We start from the raw sequence: 13598 nt of genomic DNA on the forward strand, positions 1-13598 counted from the left end.
TGATCTTGATCTCACTTCGGGTCTAGCAGATCTACCGTATTGGGTGGCATGCATCTCGCCTTACTTAAATTACTGTGGATGTCGTAACTAATTCCTAGGTAGATAAAAACAGTGAATAAGGAACATGCAGTCTTCAGTAACACTAATCATAACCTGCAAGTGAAACAAACAGACCGTTCAGTTCTCCTGCCTCGCATGACCGCGACAACAGCTAACTGCAATGGTATTATACATATATATATGAGTCATGGATGCCAGCCAGAAAGCTAGTCTGTTACTGCATAAGCTCAGATCTTCATAAGATTTACATATATACTTGAACTAGACTTTTGAACTCCTGCCAAACCTGTTAGGGAGATGACCCTTGACAAGCGGCATTCTTAATACCCGATGCGATGTATAAGTAATTCGGATTTATAGCATTCCAACAATACAGCACGTCTCCTTATGTAATTAGTTTCAGTAGAGCTTGCAATAACAAGATGGCATAGCCTAAGTATGGGACTTAATGTTTCTATAAGTAGTTTTTTAGTTACAAGATCAGGCTATGCACGTTGCTTGAGAACTCAGAATGTAATATGCATTTTTTATAAATGCTTTAAAGCTAACCTAACTCCTTTATGTCTCTGTTTCCTTGATATCCTCTTTCAGGGCCTTAGTGCTCCTATGAGTGCAGACTTACTTTTAATATAACATATAAACCCTTGCTAAATTGCATCTTAATAGGTAGTGTTTATGGCATAAGAGCACTATCCGCGAGGGACGTGTTTAATCTGGATAAAAAAGACATTTATATGGATTACTATATCTAAGTGCTAGAGTAGTATATGAATATTTTACTTGGCTCTACATCACATCCTATTGCTGACTCTGCTGTTTTTATTTGCAAATAAGATACATTAATATAAGCTTTAGCATTATAATAATATTAACCTAAGTTAACTTATACGTATAAGCTCCTTGAATCTATATTTCCTTCTTCTTAAGATATTTCGGCATACAATTTTAACTTCTTCACTGGATTGTTTAATTAAGTTGCGAGAGCCTTTGGCCTTGATGTACTTGGGTGGAGATAATACGCTGGCCCCAGGGTAGCTATCGAGGTCCGATGTATTTAAAACACCGACGAGAAATAAAAGAATTCTACGATAAGCTCCACGATCGCACAATAATAAACAAAATAAGCCATAAATCATTACACGCACCAATCAAGAGGAAAGTGTAGCCTGTAGATAATGGGCAGAGACTGTTGCCAGTCTCGTTTGCTGTTGAAGCCCAGAGCACCTGGGAGGAGCTGGATATAGGTCACGCGATCACACGACAACCAATAAACAATTAAATTGAAGCAAACAGCATAAGGTGCCAAGAGACGAGACAACAAATAACATGAAATCTTGTACCTGAAGTTATTGATCTCCTACCTACAATTACTATTGTATAATCTTCCTCAGACTTCGGTGGCTGAAAAAGAACCGACTGAAGATCAGGTGAATTTTTATACTCGCGATTTCGGGATTTTCTCTGCGCCCGAGGCCACAGAGCAAACATGCGAGAAAACAACGCCTATTAATACCCAGTCACTCATTATGTGACGGATTCGAAACTAATGCTACCGCAATGTGACAAACTCTAAAGTGCGGGCCAGAGCTAACGAGCCGTTTGTCAGTTGAGGGCACTAAGCTAAACTTGACAGGGCTAGCACTTTGATGATCCGTCAGAGAACGAGACAAACAAACAAGGGTGCTCTCAGCCGTCTCGGTACCCAACACAGCCAGCGTCGGGGAACAATTTTTTTCTTCTCTCTTTTTTTACATAGAAGAGTACCATGACCCCATCCAGCGCAGGTTTTCCGTCCCGTGTCTTGTGTGCTGTTGTTGGCTCTGCTGTGCCATTTTGACTCGACGACGTCTGAACTGCATACATTTCTTGCAGCAAGCAGGCAGGTCTGACTACCGACAAAAGTTATTTTTATTCCATTTATTTATTTTTACCTTTCCTCAAATCGACACCGTCTGTCAAACTAAAATAATTTAGCAAAGAAAAAGGGAGACGAACGACGAAAAAAAACCCCCAAGCTGTTAGGCTTCGGCGCGGCCCGCGTGTTTATTAGCAACGAAAATGGCTCACTCGATGGACAACAATGGACGCGACTCGAGCTCGATTCGCAGCGGCGGTGGTGCTGGCGCTGGCGGGGGGTCCACGGAATTTCTACAGTCGTCAGCCATGGCAAGACCCCCTGCACAGACGACTCTCACCGCCTCATCGTCGTCGAACTACGCCTCTAGCGTGTCTAGTGACAGCCAGATTCAGACAGGGGGCCTCCCCGGAACACCTGTTACCCGACGCTCAGGCGGATGGGACCGGCAAACGCTCTCCCCGGCAGCGGCTGCAAGGGAGGACCATGTCGTTAAGACGAACAGTGTAGAGGACTCCTCTGATTCTTCGGATGAGTTTGTTACGAGTTACAAGCCTATGGAACGGTAAGTCTCAGAATCGGTTCACATACTGATTCACTGATTGGTGGGTTGGCTCCGTTGTTTGCGCCCATGCTAATGCGTCTCAGTGGGTCGCGGTCCAAACGGTTCTTCCAAGCATTCGTCGCCAAATTCACCAAATCCTCTGTTCGTTCGTTTTCCCCCTCCCCTGCTTCACATTAGCATCCGAGAATTAACCAAACGACGACGAACAGGGTACGGTTTGGTGCCGAACAGCCAGGTATGTTGCAATCACACGTTGTGATAACGATACGGGTACTCGGATACTAATACGCTTTCGGTTTAGCAAGAACAAGACAGAAATGGTATGATGCCATGGGCCTCGGTACTCTTTAACCCGCGGATTTACTGATAAGATTGCGCTTAGTCATTCAACATACCGTTATCATCAATATCTTCAAGGGACTTCACTTATCACCGATAACGTCAAGGCCGAAGCGGGTGCTTGATGTCGGTACTGGACCTGGAACATGGGCATTGGTAAGCTCTCAAGGAATCTCATGATGTAAAATTTTGCTGACATTGATGCTATAGGAATTTGGTACGCCTCAGGCTTCATCGCCTTTCTGTTACTGACGCTAACGTTTGGCAGCCACGAAATACCCTTCCTGTTCTGTTTTAGGCGTCGATATTGAACCAGTCCATCCACCATATACAAAATCCAACTGCAGCTTTAAAACATTCGATGTCACACACGACTGGGATATTTTCAATGGCGGCAACTTCGATTTCATTCACGTCCGACAACTAGGCGATATTGGAGATAAGAGGAAGTTAGTCCAATCGGCATTTGACAATTTGAGGCCAGGAGGATGGGTTGAGTTCACAGAATGGATAGCCATCCTACAATCACCGAACCACTCATTAAACGGCACCGCATTCCGAACATGGAACGATTTACTGGAGCAAGGGATGCGGAATTTTGGCACAACACTGAAATACCCGGAAAAATTCAAACCCTTCCTACAAGAAGCCGGGTTTGAGCGCATCATCGAGACGAGACACGGAGCGCCGACGAATGCATGCTATCCTGGGAAGAAGTTACAACGCATAGGGCATCTTATGACGCAGAATTGGTTGTTTATTCTTGAGCCATTGACGATGCCCGTTTTTACACAAGGCTTGGGTTGGTCGCCGGAGCAGGTCAAGAAGTTTCTGGTGGATGTGAAGAAAGAGATTGGGAACACAAAATACCATTCATTTATGACATTGTGAGTACCAAACTTCTCATTTGTTACAAGGGCTGTCGCTTACCAACGATGCAGAATAACGATATGTGCTCAAAAGCCGTCACCTGGTTCATCCACACCATCAAATTCCGCGCCAGCTTCAGTCTCGGCGTCAGTGTCGACTTCTATGTCGGAATCTTCTATGCCACAATGAGGATAGATGTCGTGTTGGGTTACGGAATATCAAGTCTCGAGACTAGACCCTTTGATGGGACTGAATTGCATATTTTTGGTGTTACATAGCATTAACTTTTGGCTCGCTGGCTGCGAGGGTTGGTCTCAGGCGTGATTATGAGCAGGGAGAGATATCTTATAAAGAGCATATACATAGATGAATACAGCTATGCGGAAAGCATATGATCTCAGAAAGCAACAAGTGTATTCGATTGACGTGTCACAAATATCGTGAAGCTACGACAAAAGAAAACGCACGTAACGAAACTTCAAACAGGGAAAAAAACAAAAAGACAAGAGCCACCCCAATCTGTAGTATACCCAAACACCAAAGAGACTCATCATATTTATCCAACAATCATTCTAGAAACCCTAGCCGACAGATCCTGAATACTGTACGGGTTCGTCAAATCATTAATAGGCAAATCAATCTGGAACGCATATCGCGCCCAAGATCGAACCTCAATCGCAATAAGCGAGTCCATTCCGTACTGAATCGCCGATCTTGACGGCTGTATATCGGCAACCTTGATCGACAGTACTTGCGCCAGCTTGGCAACAAGAGCAGTGCAAACGAAGGGCTGTAAAGCTGCTTCTTTGCCTTCAGGCGCATCACCTAAACGACCGAGAGTGTTTCGGAAGGCTTTGACAGCTGTTTGGACCGCACTCTCGCCGCTATCAGCATCAGAGTCAAGAGCTGCGTTGTCAGCAGCGCGAGATCTCAGAAGGCCAAACTTTGCATCTTGAGCCCAGGACTGGTATTCTGCTGTGGCCTTGTCGATCATGCCAAAGCTGAGAACAATCTGGCTTTGGACGAAGCTATCGTAGGTAGAGTCGTTGATGTTGGGATTCTTGGGTGAACCTGTTGCGATAGCACCCTCGACAACACGTAGGACGTCTCTCACCGTGATGGGTCTAAGCCCACGAGACAAGAGAGAAGCCTGGATCTCAGGACGCTCGCTGATGTTCCCGACGTCCTCGACAAATCCGAGATCAACAGATGAGGCAGGAACTCCAAGGCTTTGACGATACCGAGCAAAGGTGTCGAGGAAAGTACTGCTTGCTGCGTAGTTCGACTGTCCCTCATTACCTAAGACTCCACAGCCTGAACTGAGCATGACAAAGAAGTCGAGGTCTTGGTTGATGAGGGAGTTATGGAGGTTCAGCGAGCCATTGACCTTTGGACCAAAAACGGCATCAAAGTCTTCCAGGGTGATATCCTCAAAGAAGCAGTCCTAGTTAAAGTTAGATAGGTATCCATGAATGCCATCGAGTAAACTTACGCTAAGCTTCAACGCAGAGTGAATAACTCCACCGACAGGAGTATCGATGGAAGCAACAAGGCGCTCAACAGCCTCGGGGTCACCGACGTCGCAAACTTCAACTCTACCATTGCAGCCGTATGATGAAAGTTGCTGCAGAAGGTCACCAGACTCTGAGGCCCGGGCAACAGAGCTAGTGGCCAGAATAATGTGTCGAGCGCCGTAGCTAGCCATCCAGACTGAAATGGCACGGCCTAGACCACCGAGACCGCCTGTGATGATGTAGGTCTTGTGGGGGTTGAAGCGAGAAGTCTTGGGTCGTGTCTAGATCACAATTAGATACAGCCTTGTCATTGAGAGAGTGAAAACACTTACCTTGATCAATTGCTGATCGTCGGAATTCGTGAGTGATACAACCTGCTTTTGCTGATTACCCTCTACAAGTGATGAAAAGGCTGACTGAATAGAGCCAAGTCCGGTCACCGAGACCGAAGTGTCAACATCGATCTCCCGCTTCTCAACCCAGTCAATCACCTGGTCAAGCAAGCTAACAAAAAGGTCAGCTATTGGGGAGTAGGCACGAATACAACCGATGACTTACTCTCCGAGATCCTGCTTGTTCTCCTGGTAGGCATCCGCCAAATCAACAGAAGCAAACATGACATTCTTATTCGGTGCAAGATAAACCTCATTTCCAGAGGTTTCACCCGATGCAATCTCGATATAAGTTCCACGGTTCGCAACCAAGTGAGCAAAGTCTGCATATTGACCGGACTTGGTGTTCAACACGAGCTTGTACGCTTGGAAAGCCGTGGAGCGAGAGACGCTGGAACGGCCGGTGTTGGTTGGGTTTACAAAGATCTTGGCAGAATGAAGTCCGAGTCTGGTGAGGAGGGGCTTGTTGGTTGCGTCGCTGATGGCAGCGTAGACGTCAAGCTTCAGCGCTGTTGCGATCTTAATGAGGGCGACGCCTTGGTTGGAAGATGCGTTAACGATGAGTATTTTCTGTCCCTGAGTTAATATTGCCTGTTGTTGAAGTGGGCATGGTACATACCTGTCCTGTTGATACTCTGGCAGGCGTAGTCAGCGCGTACAAAGCAGTAACGAAGCTTGTAGGAATGGCCGCCGCATCCTACACCAAGGTTAGCCATGTTCAATCACAGTAGCAACAGGACTCCTCTTACCTCGAATGAAAGCCAGTCAGGTATCTTTCTGCAGCAGTTTGAAGGTGCCAGGTACTGCGTTGTGAAAGTTCCTTGGCCGATGACCGCAACACGATCTCCAGGGCTGAATGATGCGACGTTAGCGCCGCAACTTGTGACGACACCTGAGCACTCGCGGCCGAATGATGTCGCTGGAAGAGACCCTTGGGCGATGAATCCATCCTAGTGCAATGTTAGATCAACTGTCGACAAAGAAGACATATGTACTTACCCGTTCGTTAAGTCCGACAGCCTTCACCTCGACAAGAACATGCCCATCTGGAATTGCGGTGTATGCGTCATCTTGCGCCATAGTCAGACTCTCCATAATTCCTACCTCTCCCATGATCAAGTGGTGAGGAGCCTTCACCACCTGCGTCGAAGGAGCATCCATCTTCCGAGCAGGACCATAAGCATTCTCAAGCAGGGCGTCATTGACAAGTCTGCATGTCCAGAGCTGACCGTCTTTTTCGGCAATCTCGTAGTCTAGCCTGGAGATTGGATCATTATGAGAGTAATGCGCCCGTTCCAAGACGTGGTAGATGACGTTGGCCGTGATATCGCCATCACTGCTCAAGTCAAGAGTGTACAGCTGGCATTGACTGTTTTCGCCGCGGAGGGTGCGTGCGAAACCGGTGACAAGACCTCCTGTTGTGTTTTGGGGGTCGAGATATACCTTGCGAGTGACCCAGATGCACTTGATGGGCTTGGTGAGCCACGACTTCAGTGCGGTCAACTGCTCCTGTTGAAGAGAGGCGAGGAAGCTTCCTTCAGTCTCGTCAACAAGGATAAGCCATTCCCCAGACCATTCTCGCGAAGCAAGGTCTTCAAGTGTACTCGAGCTTGTAGAAGTGCCACGTGTGCCGAGATACTTCTGAAGGTGGTCTCGAGTGGACAAATCGCCACCGACTCCAGCGATGTGTACCTTCTCCTCAGAAAGCGGCTTGGGCAGAGTGTACTCAACGGGCTTAGCTCTAGCCATCATGACGATAGTGCTCGACAGTTGGTCAGTGTCACTCTTGTCGTGCTTGGCCTCAATCTCAGAGACGCTGTCAAAGTCGGCAGCGAGCTCGTCGCGCCACTCGTCGAGAGTAAGACCAGGGCCAGAGCGGCCGGGTGATCGAGGGCGGAGCCACCAGCCAGTCAACGGTCCCTACATAAGAGTTAACAATGGCATGTAAATTATTGGGTGTTGGTCTTACCCAGAGGAAGTTGGCTGAAGTCAAGTCTGCAAGTACAAATGTTAGCCAAACCTCAGTGACATGAGTGATGTTACGTACCCTCTGAAAGTTCACCAACCAAGAGGTATCCATCGTCGCGCAACAAAGATCGAATGTTCTTCATGGCAAATGGGAGATCGGCAGTGGCGTGTAGAACCTAACGTAGAACGATCAGTATCTGAAGAAACCTTCACGACATCTGAAACTTACATTAGCTGCAACAACAAGGTCATACTTCTCAGTAAATCCCTGCTCAGCAATATCCTTCTCAACATCAAGAGTCTTGAACTCAATCCTATCCCACTGCGCAAACTTCTTCTTCGCCTTATCAAAGAAGCCAGCCGATATATCAGTAAAGGTAAAAGACTGGTACGCATTCTTCCCTCCAGCCTTGGAGAAACCACGCAGCAGCTCGGTAGTCGCACCGCCAGTTCCAGCCCCAATCTCCAGGATCTTCATGTTGGGATTCTTGTGCGCCAAGAGCTCAGCGACGGAGAGAAGTTTCTGGTTCATGCTGGTGGTGAAGATACTCTCTTCGTAGAAGCGGTAGAGTAGGTCGTTCTCGAGCCAGACTGCTAGGGCTTCGACTTCGCCGCGGAAGATTCTGGACATGTTGATGGCGAGTTGGGATACGATTGATGCATCGACGGTTTGGGAGATGCCAGAGTTGGCGACGACGTTCATTATGGCGTCTTGGACTGTTGCGAAGCCATTCTGTTGCTTGTGACGGGCTGCCAAGAGGTCTTTGTGCAGCTCGGCTTGGTCTAGGAACCATGAATGGTAGCTTAGTAGGTGAGGCGCCAAGTCTTTGCCTTTTTCTATACCATTCTCGACAATGAGTGGAATCAACTCCTTGACCAGGTTCTCAAGGTTGACGAGCTTCTTCTCCGCGGGAAGGCTCTGGATCTTGATGGAGCTGAGCATGGGATCACTACTTGAAATATCTCCAATGTCAGGCTTCCACGTAAGTCTCAACCAGGGCAGAGTAGTGTTGTCATCACTTGTAGCCCTGTCCATCTGCAGACCCTCCACGACAAAGAAAGGTCTCGATAACGAATCGTAACACTCCACACTACCTTGGATCCTGCTAAAGCCGACCGGCGATGTGTTGGTAGTGCAAGACGCGACGTCCGTGTTCTCAGCAGGCATGCGGATAGAGATCCTCTTCATCTTGGATGGAAGAAGTAAGGTATCGATCTCTTGAAAGTAGCCCGAGCGATTAGCCAAAGCAGGGGTCTGTAGAGCTGCATCCATCATGGCTGGGTGCAAGAGATATCGCTGGCCGGGAACGGGAGATTGAGCAGTCGATGTCATATCTATCTTGGCAGAGCAAGCGGAGAGACTGGGGCGGACTCGAACTTCGTTGAGAAGCTGGAACTTGGGACCGTAGCCGTAGCCAACTCGTTCGAGAGTCTTGTAGTAGCTCTTCAACGGGACCCTGAGGGGCATATGGTGCCACGAGGTTCTGCGGCGAAGAGCAACGTTATCTTTGTTCGCTGGGAGATTGTTAGCTCAGACTACTGGCTGTTTGTCGTGGATCACTCACTTTCGAGGACTGCAGCTCTGCCGTGGCAATGACGGATATCGACATCGCCTCTCAGCGAAGAGATTGTAAAGTCATACCACGTCTCCTCGGACTTGGCATTATCGTTGTCTGGGATGAGTGTGAGGAAGAGATCAATGGGCGACTCGTCAGGGAGAATGATGGAGTTGGAAAAGACAAAGTCTTGAAGCTCGAACGAATGGTTCGCCCAGTCAATCTCCTTGTTCTCTTCCTGTACCTGCATCATGGCCTCAACGACCATCGCAATGCCGGTAGTGAAAGAAAATGTCACAATACCGTTGACCTGTCTCGCATTAGCCTTGTCTCATGTCTGATGTGTACTCTTCACCTACCTGATGGTCAACCAGCCAAGGCGCATCTTCTATCGACACCTTGTTCCTCCATGTTGGAGCCGAAGGATTCACTCCTCTGCAGCGAGATCCCAGAATCTCATGTCGTGGCGACTTCCTGAATCGCCACTCCTGACTGTTTCGTGGCTCGGTCCATGGCGTTGAGGAATAGTCCCAGGCGTAAGCTGGCAGGTTGTCTTGGAGATGGTTGGGAAGACGCCCAGTCTTGCCCGAGATCTTGTTGACTTGATCCAGATCCAACTTCTTCCCATTGAGAACTAAGTCTCCAGCGAGGCTCATGAGTTGCTGGCTTGAGTCTGCGTTCCGAAGCATTGTGGCGAAGAAGGGAAGTTGAGGTGAGTTAGGAAGAGACTTGACAATCTCAGATGTAGGACGAGAAAGCAGAGAATGAGGACCGAGTTCAACGCAAAGATCGAACTTGCGGTCTGATGAAGTCAAAGCCAGCGTGACTGCATCGGTGTAAAGAACTGGAGAGACGAGGTTGGCTCCCCAATAGTCAGCGTCAACCTCGGTACCCTTCAGCTCAAGACCAGTAACAGATGAGTACATAGGAACTCGGCCAGTCTTAGGTTGTATAACACCCTTGAGCTGACCGACGTACTCGTCCACAACAGTCTTCATGGCCCGAGTGTGATAGGCTCGAGTCACTGCAACAGCCCTAGAGACAATGCCATGAGTGCTAAGCTCAGCAGCCACATTCTTGACTCCCTCAGCAGAACCAGCGAGAGTGAGGTTCTGAGGGCCGTTGAAGCAAGCAATCTGCACATCGTTTCGCTCCAATGCATCTTTCAGCTCCTTCGCCTTGGGTGCGCTCCTAGTGGCCAACATAGCACCTGACGGAGCGTTCTGGCAGGCAATGCCTCGGTAATAGGCCACTGCGATGGCCTCCTTAGCTGTGAGAGCACCACAGGCGTAGGCAGCGGCTGTTTCTCCACCGGAATGGCCAACAACACCATCTGGAAGGACACCCCAGCTTGACAGAACGTCCGTTAACGCGATCTGGACCGCCATTGAGAGGGGATGCGCGAGAGCTGGCGAATCAATCTCCTCTTGAGAGAGCTCATTAGTGAGCTTGTCTACGAGAGTGTCAGTAACTGTCAAGTCCAGATGATGTTGCGTCTAAACGTACCTATCAACGACCAAGTTGGTGTCTTGGATGACTGAAGTTCTCTTAAAACCTCCTCAAGATTGTACAAACTGTTGCGCGCCACAGGGAATGCATCGAGGAGACGTTTACCCATTTGTGACCACATAGCTCCTTGACCTGTGAATGTGAACAAGACTCGTGGGGAATCACCACTTGTAGGTCCTGTTCCAACTTTGAGTGCGTTAGTTTCCAGCTGCTGGATGAGGTCGTCAACTGACTGAGCGACAGCAAACGATTTCCATGGTCGGATATTGATCTGGCTTCGTGCATTTAGAGCTTTGACAAGAGGACTAGTCAGGCTCTTGCACTCTTCGTGAGCCTTGAGAAACTCCAAGAGGTTCTGTTCGTTCGTCTCCCGAGAGCTCTTAGAAGCACCAGATGTGAAGAGAAGGAAGTAGGGGTCGTTAGACTTTTCCCCTTCTTCGTGATGGCCGTTGACACCGTTGGTGCCGTTGGTACCGTTGACGCCGTTGGTGCTATTGATGCTGTGAGTGCCATTGACTCCGTTTGCACCATTGATTGAACCATTGGTCAGTTGAGGCGGTTCGTAGAACTCAACGACAGCGTGTGCAGTAGATCCACCGATACCAAGGGAGTTGACGCTTGCCCGGCGGATGGACTTGGAAGGCCATGGCTGGGGAGCGGTTGGAACACGAACTCTCCATCCATCAAAGTCAACTACGTTAATCACAGTTAGTCGAGTTCAAAGTGGGTGAGGAGGATACATACTCTTGGGGTTGGGTGTCTTGTAATTTGTGTTGGGAGGGATCTCGCCCTTTTCCAGAGCCAAGACCACCTTGATGAGACTGCTCAAACCACTAGCAGCCTCTGAATGTCCGACGTTTGGTTTTGTCTGTTCATGTTAGTATATCTTCTACTGACAACAAGAAAGGATTGACTTACAGAACCGACCCAGAGTGCATCTTGGGTCTTGTGGCTTTCAGAAAAGACTGAGCCAACGGCGCCCAGCTCTATGCAATCACCAACAGGTGTACCTGTTCCATGACACTCAAAGTATCCTGTCTCACTAAAGTCATTGATTCCTGCTTGGGCATAGGCCTGCAAGATGGTATCTGCCTGAGCTCGTCCGGATGGCTCCGTGATGGCTGGAGTGGCACCAGAACTGAAGCTGTTAGTGTCTGAGTCTTGGATCAAAAGGGAGTAGGCGAACCTGTTAGATGAAGTGCCCCTGATGACCGCTCGGATGCTGTCTCCATCTCTGATCGCGTCGCTGAGCCTCTTGACATAGACGGCATTGGTTCCTTCACCACGTCCATATCCATTAGCACTAGCATCAAATGTCTTACACTGACCATCCGCAGCAATAGCACCGAGACGCGTCAAAGACAATGCATAATCCGGACTCAGGAACAGATTAGATGCACCAATCACAGCACCGTCGCATTCCCCAGCCTGCAGTGCTTGGCAGGCAAGATGAAGTGCCACCAGGGCACCCGAACAGGCAGTATCGATGGTGACACTGCATGAGGCGTCAGCACTGCAATCGCACACATTGGGAAATGACAACATACCTGGGTCCACCGAGATCGAGTGCATGACTGATGCGGTTTGCAAGCATGGTTCGTGTTGTTCCAATAGCGATGAACGTTGGAAGATATTCAGGGTCTTGCATGAGCATGTCGTGGTAATCACTCACAAACATGGCACAATAGCAACCAATCTTTGATTTTGAGATTGTTTCCATAGAGATGTTAGCTGACTCAAGACACTCATAGACCACCTCGAGCAGCTGTTTCTGCTGAGGATCCATAGCCGTTGCAGTGTCTTTGCTAATACCAAAGAACTTGTGATCAAACTGCTTAATGTCCCTCTTGACGAAGTGAGCACCCCTAAAGGCCTGAGCTCCCTTCTGATTAGGATCCATGGATAGAAAGTTCTCAGCATTGAATCGATCTTTGGGTATCGCTGTAGCGGATGAGCGACCTGCTCGGACATGGTCCCATAGGTCAAGTGGCTTGTCGATTCCGCCTGGGAGACGACAAGCCATGCTTACAATGGCAATTGGCTCTCGCCATTGTGGAATCTGGGAAGGCATTGCAAAAAACAAACGTCAAAACAAATTGGGGTATACTGATAGAATTCGTTCCAAAGTCTTGTAACTCTGGGGGCAAAAATTACATGAGAAGAGTATGGAATAGTTCATGACACCACCGGCAAGGGCACATACATATGGACACGGCCAGAGACTGGCCATGATACGCTCGCTCGGTAATCACCACATGAGAACACGGCGTGTCCAGCTTCCTGGTTCATTGTCTCCACCGCAGCCCGCAAGGGTCCGGCGTGTTGGTTGTTAGCTCCACGAGCTACTGCACTGCCATTGTCGTAATATTAATCACGGTTGGCGCGTGATCTAGCTGTCACTAGTATAGTTTGAGTTGCTCTACTTGGTGAAATATCGCACTATGGATGCAACAAGAAGTTCTTAAGTGTTTTCTGCGCCTCTTTTGACGATCGGACCTGTTTCTGGAATGGTTATTACGGGGTCATGATATGACGCTTGCAGTAGCACCAACATAGCGGGTCCGAATCCTTTAAGATATGGGGAACGAGTAGCCAGTTTCAGGTACAGGAACGAGGTGAAAAAAGCGAGAAATGGACGGGAATTACATGGAGTAAAGAGGGCTCCATCTGCGCCAATTTAATGCTATATAAAAGCGTTATTATGCTGGAAATGATTCTCTCTGAATCGAGTTGTCAACTCTTGGTCCGGCGCTAACACGATATCCTTGCGGGCCGTAGTGTAAAAATGCGACATCGACCCAGAGATACGGCGCGTCCCTAGCTCACGCCCGGGGCGAATAACCCTTACCTTCCTGTCTAATCTACGGGTAACGGTTGCTTGATCATCGCGACACGTGGATATCAGATGAGTGATTTAGGATAACGGGCGATAGAGTAGCAAACAGTTATATCTCTGTTGGTTGCCCCCTG

The 13598-nt window shown here is 48.6% G+C and overlaps 2 protein-coding genes across 2 annotated transcripts; one reads left to right on the forward strand and one right to left on the reverse strand.

The window, feature by feature from the left end:
• Positions 1-2118: 2118 nt before the first annotated feature.
• FOBCDRAFT_209698 (S-adenosyl-L-methionine-dependent methyltransferase) lies at positions 2119-3878 on the forward strand (the record flags this gene model as incomplete). The annotated part of the gene is made up of 6 exons (XM_059609280.1): positions 2119-2480; positions 2690-2715; positions 2863-2975; positions 3030-3036; positions 3088-3706; positions 3761-3878. The coding sequence occupies 6 exons, from the start codon at positions 2119-2121 to the stop codon at positions 3876-3878; spliced, it is 1245 nt and encodes a 414-aa protein (XP_059466453.1).
• A 206-nt stretch (positions 3879-4084) lies between these two features.
• Positions 4085-12651, reverse strand: FOBCDRAFT_172325 (uncharacterized protein; the record flags this gene model as incomplete). The annotated part of the gene is made up of 17 exons (XM_059608478.1): positions 4085-5133; positions 5182-5484; positions 5536-5707; positions 5762-6165; positions 6215-6292; positions 6345-6545; positions 6595-7515; positions 7565-7590; positions 7643-7739; positions 7793-9078; positions 9129-9429; positions 9479-10572; positions 10626-11321; positions 11373-11496; positions 11547-11772; positions 11815-12123; positions 12176-12651. 17 exons carry the CDS (start codon positions 12649-12651, stop codon positions 4246-4248), a joined length of 7602 nt encoding a protein of 2533 aa, XP_059466454.1. The 3' UTR covers positions 4085-4245.
• Between the last annotated feature and the right edge of the window lie 947 nt (positions 12652-13598).

Source organism: Fusarium oxysporum, chromosome XII (assembly GCF_013085055.1).
Source record: "Fusarium oxysporum Fo47 chromosome XII, complete sequence".
NCBI classification, from domain to species: domain Eukaryota; kingdom Fungi; phylum Ascomycota; class Sordariomycetes; order Hypocreales; family Nectriaceae; genus Fusarium; species Fusarium oxysporum.